The 17432-nt window shown below is 43.3% G+C and overlaps 1 protein-coding gene across 6 annotated transcripts in view; it reads left to right on the top strand.

Moving 5' to 3' along the window:
* Nucleotides 1–17432, top strand: part of PARG (poly(ADP-ribose) glycohydrolase) — a 113309-nt gene that overhangs the window by 67298 nt on the left and 28579 nt on the right. For all 6 annotated transcript variants that reach the window (XM_044296739.1, XM_044296742.1, XM_044296740.1 and 3 more), the window contains 3 exons: nt 11862–11941; nt 12024–12084; nt 13166–13241. In XM_044296739.1, coding sequence (XP_044152674.1) covers nt 11862–11941; nt 12024–12084; nt 13166–13241 — 217 coding nt within the window. The remainder of the gene's footprint in view (nt 1–11861; nt 11942–12023; nt 12085–13165; nt 13242–17432) is intronic.

The following is a 17432-nucleotide window of genomic DNA, read 5'->3' as shown; positions in this document are numbered from 1 at the left end:
CACAACTGCTGGAGTGCCAGAGGTTGCAGGCCCCTGCTAAAGGAATTAGTGTCCTCTCCCACAGGACTGGGACTCCTGTATTCAGAATCAGTGGGGGTCCCACTTGTAGATCCTCAACAGATAGGATATTGTCTATGTCTATACTGGGAAAACTCCTTTTAACCCTTAGACTCCCAGAAACCTACATGTACAGCTCTGGGAGGGTCTTTAAATTTGGCGCCTGCTCGCGAGTTAAGCGGTTGCCATAGCCAGCAGGTCTCTGCTGTTTCAAACAGCAGAGGCCTGCAGCTAATGTCTACGACCGGCAATACTGCCGATTGCAGGCGTTTAACCTTTTAGATGTCAGGGTCAAGCGTGACCACGGTATCTAAATGGTGAAAAACCCAGGTAAGAACTGGGTCCCCCTGTGTGGCAATCAGAAAAGCTGGTCCTTCGTTCTAATGTGCTGAGTCTCTCTGAAGAGACCCAGTATATTAGAGCTGCAGTTCCTATGGAGGCCTTTAGATGGCAGACCAACATAGAATAATTGCAAATTAAGCTTATGCTGTAGTTCTATGAAACCTCTGAGTTTTTTTTGTTTAGTTTTTTGCCTTCCTCTGGATCAACTTGCAGGTTAACAGGCCGAACTGGATGGATAAATGTCTTTTTTCGGCCTTATGTACAATGTTACTGTGTTACAGTATAAGCTAAAATACGGTATATTTAAAGAAAAATTTTAATAAAAAAATATATACCGTATTTTTCGCCGTATAAGACGCACCCCCCCCCCCCCCAAAAGTGGGGGGAAAATAGCAGTGCGTCTTATACGGCGAATGCTGCTGATTTTTGCAGAGTTTTCAATGATACACCCGCCGCGATGCCGCACGGCGGGTGTATCAGCTGTGAGGGAGGAGGGGCTGGGGGCCGGCATCTGCTTTTATAATGACAGCGGGGCCCATGCAGTGACTATTCTACTACATGGGCCCCGCTCACTGTATAATCGTATCTCTAATAGTTAATTATTATGTATATAATCGCATAATGAGCGCTGTGTATTACTTACAACTACAAGCGCTCGGTAGGTAGCAGAGAGGAGGCAGGCTGGGAGGACGGGCGCTGGCAGTGTGAGTCATACATAACAATTAACTATTAGAGATACGATTATACAGTGAGCGGGGCCCGTGTAGTAGAATACAGTCACTGCACGGGCCCCGCTGTCATTATTAAAGCAGATGCCGGCCCCCAGCCCTGTATTGAGGGTCATTCACTACAGGGACACTTATGGAGGGGATCTCTGGATGACACATAGCATAAGATCCCCAGATCCCCCCCATAACTGTCATACACAGATCCTCATAACGGTGCCATCCAGAGAGCCCAATAAGAGCCACCCACAGATCCCCCATAAGTGTCACCCACAGATCCCCCATAAGTGTCACCCACAGATCCCCCATAACAGTGCGTCACCCACAGATCCCCCATAACAGTGCGTCACCCACAGATCCCCCATAACAGTGTGTCATCCACAGATCCCCCATAACAGTGCGTCACCCACAGATCCCCCATAACAGTGCCATCCACAGACCACAATTAGTTCAAAACCCACCAAAAGCACACCTTTTGGTTCAAATTATTTTTTTTCTTATTTTCCTCCTCAAAAACCTAGGTGCGTCTCATACGGCGAAAAATACGGTATTTAAAAACTAAAATTTAAATCGACCCCTTTTCCCTAGAATAAAAAAATAAATCCATAAACAATAAAAAAAAAAAACATAATGGGCATCGCCACGTCTGAAAACGCCCGTACTGTTAAAATATTAAAATATTTATCCCATACGGCAAATGGCGAAATGGGGGAAAAAAAAAACAAACAATATGGCTGATTCACCATTTTCTTCATGTCTTCACTTACCCAACAAAAATTGAATAAAATGTACTTCAAAATGGTACCAACAAAAACTACAGATTGTCCCTCAAACAAATGATCCCCCACATAGCTCGGTAGACCTAACTATAAAAAATTTATGGGAGTCAGATTGTTATTTTATTTTTATTTTTTTCCCCCCAATTCCACCCCATTTTGAATTTTTTTTCCTACTTCCCACTACATTGTATGCCGTATTAAATGGTGGCATTAGACCGCAAAAAACAAGCCATCATACGACTATGTGAATGGAAAAATTTAAAAAACTTATGGAAAAAACCTCCAGTATCCAAGGGCTAAAGGTTTTTTTCAGAACCCCAATAAAATGTTGGTAAACGCCCGGAGTAAGGGTCCATTCACACGTCCGTTTTGGTGTTCCGCATCCGTTCCGATTAAAAACGTAACGTTATGCGGATCCATTCATTTTCAATGGAATCCACAAATAATCAGACAGCACTCATGGTGCTCTCCGATTCCGTTCCGTTTATTCGGATCCAGGAAAAAAAATATACCTTGTCCTACTATTTGTCCGATTTTGCGTTCCGTCATGCCATTCTAGTCAATGGATCCGTCAAAAATGCAGAAGACATGTTAAAAGCATCCTCATGTCATCCAGATTTTCGGATCCGCAAAAAAACAGGAACGTTTATCTGGAAAGGTAAAAATACTGACGTGTGAATGGACCCTTATATAAAGTAAAACTGAAGGCTTTGCTTTCTTGGCAATTGATGCCACTCCGGTGCTCATCTTGGTTCTGGCACTGACCTTTCAATGAATATATTTCCATAAATAAATCCTATTTTTATTGTACCTTCTTCTGTCCTGCAAAAAATAATTAGAAAAAAACTGAAACTACATCTTTATTTGGATGGAGTTGGTGTATATTTTTTCAGGTGCCGGTGACCCTAAACTTCTTCTCTCAATGTGTATATCTTTGAATAAGGCTTTCCTGTGCCGTCATGTTTAACCCTTTACATACTGCTCACTGTTCTCTCCCAGTTGGTTTGATATATGAACCCTCTGGTAAGGGAAGCTGTCGGCTACGTTTATGTATGCTATGCGGTCCCCCAGTTCACCAGTCAGCTGGTGCCGATTGCAAGCATGCCATGTGACCTTCATAGCTTCTCCTGACACACGGTGAAGGACAAGAAGCCACCACTGTGTATTTTACCAGATATATCCACCCTTCAGAGGTTGTGTAGCGGGTCCTATTCCCGAGTTTAGTGCCAACCATAAAGTGCCGTAACATAGCCGCCTCTGCTGATGGCTGGTTCCCGTAGCTTCTTCTCTCTCAATGCTGAGCGCCTGCCAATTAAAGGGTTATGCTACTATCCGAGTCCACATTGTCTCGTTGAGACATCTTTCTATATTGAGTTAAATGTTACGGCTTCTAATGTTAGGGCTCTGTGACCTTTTGTTCTGTCTGCACTTCAGTATTCTGCATGGCTAAATATCTATTAAAAGATCTCTAATCTGATTACCATTGATTTCCCAGGAAGATGGGAGGCAGAAGAACGGTCCCTCCCTTGGCTGGCAGTCGGGATGCCTGCATCTGTCTCCCTGGTTAATTGTAGTAGGGTTTCGGGGCAGCTTGACAGAACCTCTTACAAGAAGAGAGAAATAAATCTAAAAGATCTGACTCGCCCGAGGAAAAATCTTTCCTGCAAGTAATTTGTCAATGACTTAATTTCGGGAGAAGCATCACCTTGTGAAATTCAGATATTGTGAATATTTTCAGTTATGATTGTAGCTAGGCAGATGCCTCCTGCCTTCATTCAGACATGTGGGTGTAAGGCTAAAGAAAGGTGACGAGCTGTAACAGATCTAGCCATTGCACCCAGAAACGATATGCCGCCACTTTACATTTTGGGGCAGGTTTAATTTATTGGTTTCTTACCCCCTAGAGTTTACAGTAACCTGTGTTCCTCTGACATAAGGCCCTTACACGTGGGCTGATGAAGTGTTCCTACTGTGTAAACATGCTTAGCAGCCACCCTTTAAAAAGTAAGTGCCCCTTTGTCAACTAATCACAACCTTTATAAGGTCCACCGCTTAACATCCAATGTGAAGAGGGGCTGCTTCCGGCAATAATGACATGGCGAGTGCCCAAACTGTTGCGTTAACAGTCATGTAAATGGAGTGCCTGTTGACCTTGTATGGCGTTGATCTGAGCTTGTTACAGACAGGAAATTCTACCTTTGTAAAATAATCCTGATTAAGCCCAGATTTTCACCATTTTGAGTGGTCCGGGAAATGTGGTCGGTTTGGTTGCATTTGCTGGACCGACCGAGGCTCGGCTGACCAGTCTGTTAGCTGGTCTACTGTCTTGTACTCGCCACATCATGTGAGTATAGGACTGAAAACCTAGGCTGGAATTCGGCACATCATGGATCACTATATGCTGAGTCTGGCTCATCCCGGGTGCTCTGAATCTGTGCACATAAATCGCCTGTCCACAGTCCCACCACTCCTGTTTGCTTGTTATCCCCACTGGATTGGTAGTGCTTTGGTCACATGACTGGCCTCAGCAGTCACATGTGTTAGAAGTGACGGACCATTCTAGCACATGACCACCCTGAGGCTAGTGATTTGCCACAGGAGTCAATGGACCAAGCTGCTTCTTGTCCAGCGGGGACTGTGGATAGTGGTTCAGATGATTGGGTTGGTCTGCACCTTGTCATTGTCCGTTTTGTCTCACTGCACAGGGTTTCCAACAACAACTGTTAAAATAAACTTTTATGGTTAGCTGTAATTTTGTCATGCATTGTTACCTCTAGGGGGCATTCACTCGACTGTAATTCTGGGGCCGCATCTGTTCCAAAATTTTGCGGACCCGTTAATTTCAATGGGACAGCAAAAGATGCGGATAGCACAGCGTGTGCTGTCCGCATCCATTCCATTCCGCAGCCCTGCAAAAAATATAGAGCGTGTCCTATTCTTGTCCGCAATGAGTAGGACATCAATAGGCATTTTCTGTATAGCGCCAGCTATGTCCAGTTCGCAAAACATGTACGATCGTTTGAATGTAGCCTTATTGCTCCTAGTTTTCGTCTTTGTAACTAGCAGGATGGGAGGAGCTACAAACTAGCTGGGTGTTACTGGCAGTGATAGGGGGGTGTCTTTGTAACTAGCAGGGTGGGTGGAGCTACAAACTAGCTGGGTGTTACTGGCAGTGATAGGGGGGTGTCTTTTGTAACTAGCAGGGTGGGAGGAGCTACAAACTAGCTGGGTGTTACTGGCAGTGATAGGGGGGTGTCTTTGTAACTAGCAGGGTGGAAGGAGCTACAAACTAGCTGGGTGTTACTGGCAGTGATAGGGGGGTGTCTTTGTAACTAGCAGGGTGGGAGGAGCTACAAACTAGCTGGGCTGTTACTGGCAGTGATAGGGGGGTGTCTTTGTAACTAGCAGGGTGGGAGGAGCTACAAACTAGCTGGGTGTTACTGGCAGTGATAGGGGGTGTCTTTGTAACTAGCAGGGTGGGAGGAGCTACAAACTAGCTGGGTGTTACTGGCAGTGATAGGGGGGTGTCTTTGTAACTAGCAGGGTAGGAGGAGCTACAAACTAGCTGGGTGTTACTGGCAGTGATAGGGGGGTGTCTTTGTAACTAGCAGGGTGGGAGGAGCTACAAACTAGCTGGGTGTTACTGGCAGTGATAGGGGGGTGTCTTTGTAACTAGCAGAGTGGGAGGAGCTACAAACTAGCTGGGTGTTACTGGCAGTGATAGGGGGGTGTCTTTGTAACTAGCAGGGTGGGAGGAGCTATAAACTAGCTGGGTGTTACTGGCAGTGATAGGGGGGTGTCTTTGTAACTAGCAGGGTGGGAGGAGCTACAAACTATTTGGGTGTTACTGGCAGTGATGGGGGGTGTCTTTGTAACTAGCAGGGTGGGAGGAGCTATAAACTAGCTGGGTGTTACTGGCAGTGATGGGGGAGTGGCATGGAAAGGAGAAGTGCATCATGGGTTTGGTTGGATACAGCAACTGGAAGTGGTATGTACAGGATGCAATAAAACATAGTGATTTGTTCACATCGTGAAAACATGTCAGCAGCTCCCAAACTGAAAAGAAATAGCATAAAGATGATGTTCACAAAGTAAGAAACTACATGAGCATATCTGTTAAGAACCACAGTAATTCCAGAAAACCTCTTTAAAGGGAACCTGTCACCTCCAAAAAACATCCCAAGCCGGCAGCAGTACCTGAGAGTAACCAGCAGCGTGTTTGTAACGATCATTTTCTTCCTGCAGGTAGCCGAAGCAAAAGCTGTAAAAACTATTGTTACGAACACGCTGCTGGCTATTCTCAGGTACTGTGCCAGCTTGGGATGTTTTTAGGAGGTGACAGGTTCCCTTTAAGGCCAGAGACACATGAGTGAGTTTAATGTGATAAACTCGCAGCGTGCGTCAGTGAGAAGTCCCATCCTGACCGGATAGCACAGTAGTGGGGCTCATGCACACGACCCTAGTTTTTGTCTGCATCTGCATTTTGCAAAATGCAAAACGCACGTGGCCGGTACCCATCTTTTCCTGATCTGCAATTTGTGGACTCCAAATTGGCTATGGCCATGCTCATGAGCCCTTATACTGATTTATAATTCTGTGTAACCCGGAGAGTCCTGAAATCTACTGCAGTGCACTGACATAATGCTATCAGTGTAATACCAAAGATTCCAGTACGCTAAGGCTACCTGCACATGTGGCGGAATACGTGCGGATTTTACATGCAGGAAAACCACAGTGCCAGCAAAGTGTATTAGAATACACAAATCTCACGTACGCTTTGCGGATTTTATTCCGTGCGGAAATTGACCTGCATTACAGTTTTCAAATTTGATAGCCTGTCAATTATGTTTTAGACATTGCGGATTTTGGTGCAGATATGCTGCACATGGAAATGTGTGTGGATCTTATGTGCCCAGGTAGCCTAAGGTTTACACTGCATTATAAATCAGTATAATGCTGTGCAATCCTGTCAAGAAGAGCAAGGTCAGGACAGGACTTCCCTGACACGCTGGAAGTTTATCATGTTGAACTGGCTCGTCTAAAAAGGTTGCCTGGCCTTGGGGAAAGAAAGCGTTGTATAGTTCTTACTGAGATCCGTTGACATACACTTCCACGTCCTCCAGAGCAAGAGATGATTCCAAATTCTCTATTACGCCTAGTTCACATTTGATACGCGCGTTTTTGTCGGACGTTTTCACTGCGCGTTTTTGGAAATGGGAAACGCGCCTTCTTGCAATTGACCACAGAGGCGTACAATGAAAAACACAGGTGTTAAGCGCGACAATACGCCCCAAAGTAGCTCCTGTACTTCTTTGGGTGTAGGGAGTTTTACAGCGCGTTCGTACCATGCCCATAGGGAAACATGGGTTTTTGCGTAGGAACGCACTGTAAAACGCTCAGGTGTGAACCAGGCCTTAGGGTGTTTGAAAATGTGTGCAAACCATCCGCCTCTTGGGTTCATACCACTTTTGGCTGTAGCTGCACAGTTCAGAGCACTGGGAGACAAGTGCGTTACCAGATTTTACACAATGTAGATTTCTTGGAGATTGGCAGTAGCGATTCTGCACTGCAAAGTACAGTATAATATGGGATTTTCCCGTTGCATCTACATGCTGTGGATTTTTTACATGCGGATTCAGCATTCAGATCCACAGCATGTCCATTTGAGCATCCCTAGCATGCTTATATTTCTATTGTACAGTACATTTCTGCAGTTTTGTGGTTCAAAAGTCATCCCACATTTCCTCAGCAATCGCACCATGTCTGAACATGACGTATTAGTTATAGTTTGGAACATGTGTTTTTCCTAGGAATGCTTGGTCAACCACTGGAGAGTCACGACTATCTAAACCCCTCTCTGCCACTGGACTATAAGCAGTAGTATAAAAAGTGGGGGAATCTCGGAGATCTCAGAGAGGGAAACTTTGTGTGTCTCTTCCATAGCTATGCAATCAACTAAACGTATAGATTGGTGTCCCACGTAGCATCCACCGCATGACTGTGACACAAAGTCTGTCCAAAAGTTGTGCCACGAAACATATTCTACGTTTTTCAAACTGTTACCTGGATGTGTATTCTAGTCCACCTCATTAAGGTGGTCACGCACGTTCAGTATCAATCTTCAACTGCCACCAGCCAAGCTGTGGTAGATACTGGGAGAGATCTGTAGCAGAAAGGACATGCCCCCTGAGCTGGCAGCTTGATATAAATCTAGTAGAGCAATTAATGTGGAGATCTCTGGACCTATGTGAGGTACAGGGCAGGTTCTAGCCTGGTTAGAAAGGAAATGTCATGAACGTGAATGTCTGGTTTTCCCTTTCTTATATCAGACATGTCATCAGGTTGATTGCTGAAAACCACTTGGTTATTAACAAACTATGCAGCCATTAAGAATGTGTACTCTTTACCATTTTGCTGTTCAGGAGAGGCACAGTAAGAACATACTTTCGGGACAGTGGCTTCCAGTTTATCTAAACGGCATTCATGCTAGTAGTCAGATACGGACATAGATACCAATTACCCAGGAGAAAAAACACATTCTCCAATGATGGCTTTAAATTGGTGTAATGAGTTCCAATCAGCTTTAAATTATAGCTGCTGTCCAATTTGTAGAGAGAGATGTTGGAAGCGGTGCAGTACAGCAATGACCTAATTGCAGGCTGCGTTTGGCTCGTCTCTTAAATGTAATGGCCGTGCAGGCTAGAGGCAGCCGCTTGCCCGTTCATCTTGTAGTTTGCAATCTCCAGTGCTGTAGAAGTCGCCTATTGCAGAGATAAATGCTGCTCTGAATGTATTCAGAACTGTTTAGTCCTGTCTTATTTTTGTTCCTATTGCTTTCCCCAGCTCATAGAGAATAGTCACCGGCCAGCAGAAGCTGTCACGCCGGTGTATAACACCGTAGCCACCCGTTGAAGTCATTGCCCACACAATATACACAGTCCAACACAAAAACACATCTGCAAGATGGCCGTTGACAAGTTGAGATGCAAAATTCCCCCATCAAACTGGACAGAAGTGCCCTCTCAGAGCGTTCAGCACTGCTAACAGGAGAGCCATTGACGCTTCTCTCCATCCTTTCTAGGGGCATAGTTAGTCACAGGGACCTTGGAAGTGCTGGGTAGCACCTCCTGTCCTGCAGAGTGGCAGGACACATCTTCTAGATGCTTTTCTACACTAAGGTGTTTTTGGAAGGGATTCTGTCACTAGGAGAGACCTCACTGTTAGGCCTCTTTCACACTACTGTATGGCTATTTCAGTGTTTTGCAATCCGTTTTTAACGTATCCGTTCCGTTTTTTTGATTCCGTTCAGTTTTTCCGTATGGCATATACAGTATACAGTAATTACATAGAAAAAATTACATTTTCAATAGATGGTTCCGCAAAAACGGAACCGATACGGAAGACATACGGATGTATTTCCGTATGTGTTAAGTTTTTTTTTTGCGGACCCATTGACTTGAATGTAGCCACGGAACGTGATTTGTAGGCAATAATAGGACATGTTCTATCTTTCAACGGAACGGAAATACAGAAATGGAATGCATACGGAATACATTCCGTGTTTTTTTTCTTTTTTTTTTTTTGAGGAACGATTGAAAGGAATGGTTCCGTATACGGAACGCCAAAAACGGCCCACAAACCAGGAAAAAAAAACTGTAGTGTGAAAGGGGTCTTAGCGTGTGGCATCTAACAGCTGCCCAGCCATTGGGTACCTCTGTAGCTGCTAAGCACTTCCTCCAGCTCCCCTCAGATCTGAGCACAATTCAGTTGCGGTCAGGCAGGAACACACAGCATTATAAATCATTATAATACTATGAGTTCCTGTCACAGAAGCAGGAAATGCCGCTGACACATGGAGCCTGTTTCTCGCACTGAATTGACACAGGCTTGGCACTGTTTGGGTAGGATTTCCTTTGCGGGAAAAATAAGGTAGTGTGTCTCAGTAAACATGTATGTCCTGCATCTCCAAGAAGCTGGGCTAAAAAATGTAGTCTTATAAAAGGTTCACAGATATAGATACGCCATCTTTAAACCTAAAAGACGTGTTTTTTATTTATTTATTAGTAGAGCATACTATAGTCCTAGATGGGCTCACTTCCATCTGCCCACACTAGTAACCTGCGTGCCTGGACTCCTAGATGGCAGTTCTGCCAGGTTTTGCAGGGGCACATGCGGAGGTTTTTTGTCCTCAGTAATCTCTCAGGCATGTGTCATTATTTACAGCCAGTGAAGATGTATCATTGCCTGACCCCCGTGCTGGCTGCGTTCCTTTCTTCCCCTTGACGTTCCTGGGGCAGCCTCTGCTAATGGCAGGACATCTTGCATGCAATGGCTTATTCTTGCTGTAAGCGTACAGAAGTAATGGACTCTACATGCCTTTTACCAAGGGTGCGCCGCATTGTCCTTTTAATGGCTGCGGGTCACAGAGTACTCCCAAAGAAATCCCTGTGTCTTACAATGCCTGTCTTTTCAGCTTGTGCAGTGTCGTGTTAGTAACCGGTCATTCACGTACCGTCCGCAATGGACATGGAAAGCCCTGTAGTGAGGACTGATTTATATAACGATTTTATACTTTTATAAGCTTCTCAGAACTGAAGATGTGAAAAAGCTGTGATAACCGTTTAAGACCTTTCCCTCAACTCTGTCAGTAATCCAGTGCAAGAAAACGACAGTAACAAACCAAACAGAAGTGCGGGCCAAGGCCGATGATAACGGAGTATAGCTTTATTAAACACACACAGCAAACCGGGGGGGGTCTCAAATGAGACCCCCAGCAGGGGTCTAAAAAATATATATGCCAAAAAAATCTGATTAAATGTAATACAGTGGAAAAGATATCCAAAGAGTCAACCTTATCCAATAAACATGGAAAGTGCAGGGAATAAAAAAGAATAATAAGGAAATATACATTGGAATATAATCAGAATAACTTATTATAAGCATGACCTCATATGATCACATGTGATGTCACGTCTATAATTATTTTTGCACCAGCACTTTGTATTTCTTGAATCATGAGATGCAACGTATAATGAATTATTCTTTTCCTATTCCTATATATATATATATTTCCTTATTTTTCTTTTTTACTCCCTGCACATCATGTTTATTGGATAAGGTTGACTCTTTGGATATCTTTTCCACTGTATTGTGTTTATCTGATTTATCGGCGTATATATTAGACCCCTGCAATCATTATATTTATTGTGCTGTGGTAGGAAGGTCTCATGCATATCTCATTTGAGACCCCCCAGTAAAGCTGCTCCACAGTTTGAAATACCTGAAAAGAGGGAACTGATAAATATTATCTTTACATATGAAGCAGCAGGCATAAGGGAATAATGTCAGTACACCGCATTGAAATGGATGCAGCAGAGTGAACCAAATATGGTGATGCATGTGCTGTCATAGAAGATAAGAAGGCTCTCGAGTAGACCTTACTGGAATAAGAAGTGCCCACAAATAGGTGTCCCTGAGTGATGTTTGAAGGCTCTGTAAATGACCGGACAGTGACTTACATGGTTGCCACCTAGAGGTGACCCCTGCTCCAGTGGGAAGTTAATAGCCTAGCCCTCCAGCTGCAATGCCCAGCATGCACATGTGTTCAGCTGTTTTTGGATTTCCCATAAAAAGTTGCTGGGATTTGTAGTTACAGCTGGAGTGCCAGGGGGTGCTGACCCGTGCTCTAGAGAGCTGTTTTGCATACTGTGTCCTAGATCGTCGCAAGGAAAATCGGTATCTTCCAAGAGTCTGTATGGTGCTTATTAAAATGTTGAACTTCAAGGCTGGGTGAAACCCAAAAACCAATTCACTTACAAAACTTCTGTTACCTGACTTTTTTGTATGGTATAGTCGTCGGTACATGATGCATACACTCTGAAACAGTTTGGATTTATTTGTATTTTTTATCACCTGCAACTAGATTTCTGTTAAATTTAGTCATTAAAATGTTTTTCAGATTGTTTGAAGGCAAAAATCCAAGGAAAGCAGAAAAGCTGAAAACATTATTTTGTTATTTTCGAAGAGTGACAGAGAAACGTAAGTTTGGCAAAATCTACTTTTTTTTTTTTGCCCCTTGACTGGATTGTTATACGATTTAAGCTAATTTCTTCCATTTTAGGACCCACAGGTTTGGTGACCTTTACACGGCAGTGCATTGACCGGTTTCCAGAATGGGAGAAGTAAGTAGGTTTCCTTTTCAAATGATGACACTTTTGCTTTTCAGAAGTTTCAGCAAGCAGTCGGGTACCTCTTAAAGAGGACCTTCCACCACTCCTGACATGCCTGTTTTAATTGCTTCATGCATTTCCCATATCCTAGCAATTCTGGAGCATCTACCTTTATGGCTCCATGTAATGTCGTGCCATTCCTGTGTTATTTCTACTAGAAGTTCTGAGTGAATTGCTAGCAGTCTGCAGTAAGGGCACAGAGGGGTGGTGACCAGTTGGGGGCGTGTACCTGCACAGACTGAAAATGGCAGCACTGATTGGATAGAGGTACATACCCCCAACTGGTTACCTCCCCTCTGTGCCCTTACTGCAGACTGCTAGCGATTCACTCAGAACTTCTAGTAGAAATAATAAAGGAATGGTACAACATAGGGACATAAGGATAGATGCTCCAGAATTGTTATTAAACAGGTAATGCATGAAGCTTATTAAAACGGGCATGTCTGGAGATGTGAAAGGTTCTCTTTAAGTAGTCTCCTATTCATTATGTCGGTATAGTTGTACCAGCATAACGTATATGAACAACTGCTGGTCTTTTTCGGCTGTGTACCTGGTGGAAATAGTCAATTATCCCTTTTTAATAGAGACATCCAATGCACCCATCCACATAACACAGGTTCCTGTGATCGACAGGTGTCTCAGCTGTTAGACCCCCCCCCTGTCCTGTGGATAGAGTATGAAGGGAACCTGTCACATATATGCAGCCATCTCTGTAGGCAGCATGTTATAGAGCAGGGTGAGCTGAGCAGATGAATAAATTACCGGTTATACTAAATCTACAAGTCAATCTGCTCAGCTCCTCCTGCCTGCAGATCAGACACCATGTTCAACTTGACAGATACCCTTATAACAATAACTGTGGGCATTTACAACCAGATGATTTAATTGGGGTGCTAGAATGAACAGTTCCTCATCCTATTAACTTGTACTTGCTTAGAAATTAAGCATCTAGGTAATACTGTTCCTATATTTCTAGCAGACATTTTCCATCCCTTCTGTATTTCACATATCATTTGCTGCTTGTTTTATTTAGATCAACCAAGAAGCTTAGAAGACTCCACATAACAAGTGAAGGTACAATCGAGGGCAATGGACATGGAATGTTGCAGGTGAGGACTGCCCTAGGACTTTCCACTGATATGCCTGGTTCAGGGCCAGAGGCCAGTACAAGTGTTTTATGAATTTTTTAATGAATCCATGAGACGTGCACTACAGTTGCAAGAAAAAGTATGTGAACCCTTTGGAATGATATGGATTTCTGCACAAATTGGTCGTAAAAAGTGATCTGATCTTCATCTAAGTCACAACAATAGACAATCACAGTCTGCTTCAACTAATAACGCACACATAATTAAATGTTACTATGTTTTTATTGAACACACCATGTAAACATTCACAGTGCAGGTGGAAAAAGTATGTGAACCCCTAGACTAATGACATCTCCAAGAGCTAATTGGAGTGAGGTGTCAGCCAACCGGAGTGCAATCAATGAGATGAGATTGGAGGTGTTGGTGACAGCTGCCCTGCCCTATAAAAAACACACACCAGTTCTTGGTTTGCTTTTCACAAGAAGCATTGCCTGATGTGAATGATGCCTCGCACAAAAGAGCTCTCAGAAGACCTACGATTAAGAATTGTTGACTTCCATAAAGCTGGAAAGGGTTATAAAAGTATTTTCAAAGCCTTGCTGTTGATCAGTCCACGGTAAGACAAATTGTCTATAAACGGAGAAAGTTCAGCACTGCTGCTACTCTCCTTAGGAGTGGCCGTCCTGTAAAGATGACTGCAAGAGCACAGCACAGACTGCTCAATGAGGTGCAGAAGAATCCTGAGTGTCCGCTAAAGACTTACAAAAGTCTCTGGCATATGCTAACATCCCTGTTTAGCAAATCTACGATACGTAAAACACTAAACAGGAATAGATTTCATGGGAGGATACCACAGAGGAAGCCACTGCTGTCCCAAAAAAACATTGCTGCACGTTTACAGTTTGCACAAGAGCACCTGGATGTTCCACAGCAGTACTAGCAAAATATTCTGTGGACAGATGAAACCAAAGTTGAGTTGTTTGGAAGAAACGCACAAAACTATGTGTGGAGAAAAAGAGGCACAGCACACCAACAAAACCTTATCCCAACTGTAAAGTATGGTGGTGGGGACATCATGGTTTGGGGCTTCTTTGCTGCGTCAGGACCTGGACTGATTGCTATCATCGAAGGAGAAATAAATTCCCAAGTTTATCAAGACATTTTGCAGGAGAACTTAAGGAAATCTGTCCACCAGCTAAAGCTCAACAGAAGATGGGTGTTGCAACAGGACAACGACCCAAAGCATAGAAGTAAATCAACAACAGAATGGCTTAAACAGAAGAAAATACGCCTTCTAGAGTGGCCCAGTCAGAGTCCTGACCTTAACCTGATTGAGATGCTGTGGCATGACCTCAAGAAAGCAATTCACACCAGACATCCCAAGAATATTGGTGAACTGAAACAGTTCTGTAAAGAGGAATGGTCAAGAATTGCTCCTGACCGTTGTGCATGTCTGATCTGCAACTACAGGAAACGTTTGGTTGAAGTTATTGCTGCCAAAGGAGGTTCAACCAGTTATTAAATCCAAGGGTTCACATACTTTTTCCACCTGCACTGTGAATGTTTACATGGTGTGTTCAATAAAAACATGGTAACATTTAATTATTTGTGTGTTCTTAGTTTAAGCAGACTGTGATTGTCTATTGTTGTGACTTAGATGAAGATCACATCACATTTTATGACCAATTTGTGCAGAACTCCATATCATTCCAAAGGGTTCACATACTTTTTCTTGCAACTGTATGTATCTGGCCCTGCACTAGTCCATGAGAAGTTTTGCCAAAGTGTTCCCATGTATCCTTCTTTGAGGCTTGAAATTCCTTATGTGAAGTTCCATCATTCACATTATTACTGATGGAAACTAATTATAGTGCTGTGAAAAAGTATTTGGCGCCCTCCCAGTTTATTCTATTTTTGAATATATATTTGCCTACCTGGCACTTCATGGAAACTTAATTGCCCCCTTAGTTAATACATTCACCAGTTAACCAAATTCAGTAGCTACACCCAGGCTTGATTACTTTAAACAGACATGTAGAATATAAACTTAACTTAAAGGTTCAAGTTAAAACAAAAACTCAGGCAGCCCCTGTACATGTAATAAAATAACAAAAGGAGTGATACTTGCCCCTTTTCCAGTGATGCACTTTGGTCCTCTCCCGCCACTGAAGTCGTCATTTGGGCTGTAGTGGGGACTTTCTGTACACACAAGTCACAGTGCAGTCACTCACTAGCCTCAGCTGTATATTGTACATCACCACTGAGGTTAGTGATTGGCTGCACTGTGATCTGTGTGCGCGGAACATCACAGCTGTAGCCAGGAAACAAACTGCGACGGGGGGGGGGGACAAGAGTGTAGCACCTGAAGTGGCCAGGGAGAAAAGGGTTAAGTATCGCTACTTTTGTTATTTTAGCACATGTACAGGGGCTCCCCGAGTTCTTAATTAACTTGGAAACCCCCTTTAAATAGAACTTGTCTGACAATATAAAGCAGGGTAGAAGGTCTTAAAAAGCAACATGCCATGTTCTAAAGGAATTCAAATGTAAATGCAAAGCAAAATCCATGATATCTGCTCTGGGACTTCAGCGAGAGCCTTTTTCACAAATGGGAAAAATTAGAACAATTAATCTTTTCCAAGGAGTTGTCCGGGTCTATTTATTGTCCCCTCCCAGCCAGCAGTATCTTTGACGCATCAGTAGTGGCATGTCCACAACCAGCAGAACACCCAGCTGTTTGGGGACACATCACAGCTGAGGACAGTCATTGGCTGCAGCTGCACACATGGCCCTGTCTGTGTGGAAGTTTTCAGATTGGGACTGGAAAAGAGCCACAGAGGCAAAACGGTCTGGCAGAGTGCAGATGACTATAGAATTCTCTGCTGGCCAGGGGGGAAACCCTTGGACAACCCCATTAAGCTGCAATGCATAGTGCATGGCCTCTCCAATGGAGGAGTAGCACTGTGGTCACTGATGAATATTAGAGACTACAGTATTTAAAAGAACACTGAACACCGAAAATGCATAAAATAACTTTTCAATATCCCAGCCTTTCTTCCCTTCATTCCTTTTTTAAAGGAAATAAAATCACACAGCCCTATAGGACAGGTATATTGCGGACATGCTAGCGGCGATCTAGCCGTGCATGTCCATATCTCTATAGCCTAAAACTTAGTGACAGAATCCCTTTTAAATAAGTGTTTATGAACTTTTAGTAATTTAGAGATAAGATTTATTAGATGACTGGGCGCAAATTGAAAGTAAAAAGTAGGATTCTTTTTTTTATTTTTTTATATGTCTTTATTTCAATTGCATACAATAAATACATCCATAAAAAAGCAACACATTGCTCCAACAATACGTGAAAAAACAATTATTGGTAATCGATAATTACTATTCACTTTCTTTTCCTTTCTTTCCCCCTCCCCCCTCCCGTCCACCCCCCGTGTCCTTCCCTCCCAGCCGCAAAAGGACGCGAGGGAGCGTGGTAAGAAGAAAAAAAAAAACACAACTAAAGTAGCCCATTTTTCCAAACCTGGTCGAGATTTGGTGACTTTTTAGTATAATTCTTCTTTGATTAGATTATCTATTGCTCTTCTCCACTGTCCCACCGTCGGTAAATCTACCGTTATCCATTTCCTAAGTATAAGGAGCCTGGCCTGAAATAATACTTTATTCAAAACCAATCAGATTTTTTTATTTAATTTCAAATGTTCAATTGCCCCTAAAATACAAATTACTGGATCATTGGGCAACCGAACCTTCAGGAGCAAAAACACGGTTTCCATTATATCTGTCCAATATCTATGAAGTTTGGGACACCTCCAAAAACAATGTATCAAATCAGCTCTCTCCTCGCGGCATTTTGGACACTTATCTGTTACTCTAACTCCCATTCTTTTCAACATCCATGGAGATCGATGTAATCTGTGCACTATAAAAAATTGTGAAATCTTGTGCGAACCCCTATCCGAAACTGTCGCATAGTTTCCAAGAGCATCTCTCCATTTTTCTTCTGTAAAGGAATCTAGATCTTTCTCCCATTTTTTCGCAGCAAGCATTGTAATCGTTTTTCTCTTTCCCTCCATCAAAAGCCTATATCTCTTTGCAGTTGTCCCACATCCTTCCCCTACCACCACAAACCTATCCAACCTATCCGATTTTTCCTTTCTGTACCTATCCTCCTGTACTACTGTCCGTAATACGTTCCTAAGC

This window comes from Bufo gargarizans, chromosome 6 (genome assembly GCF_014858855.1).
Source record: "Bufo gargarizans isolate SCDJY-AF-19 chromosome 6, ASM1485885v1, whole genome shotgun sequence".
Taxonomy (NCBI): Eukaryota; Metazoa; Chordata; class Amphibia; order Anura; family Bufonidae; genus Bufo; species Bufo gargarizans.
This window is presented reverse-complemented; position numbering and strand designations above follow the sequence as displayed.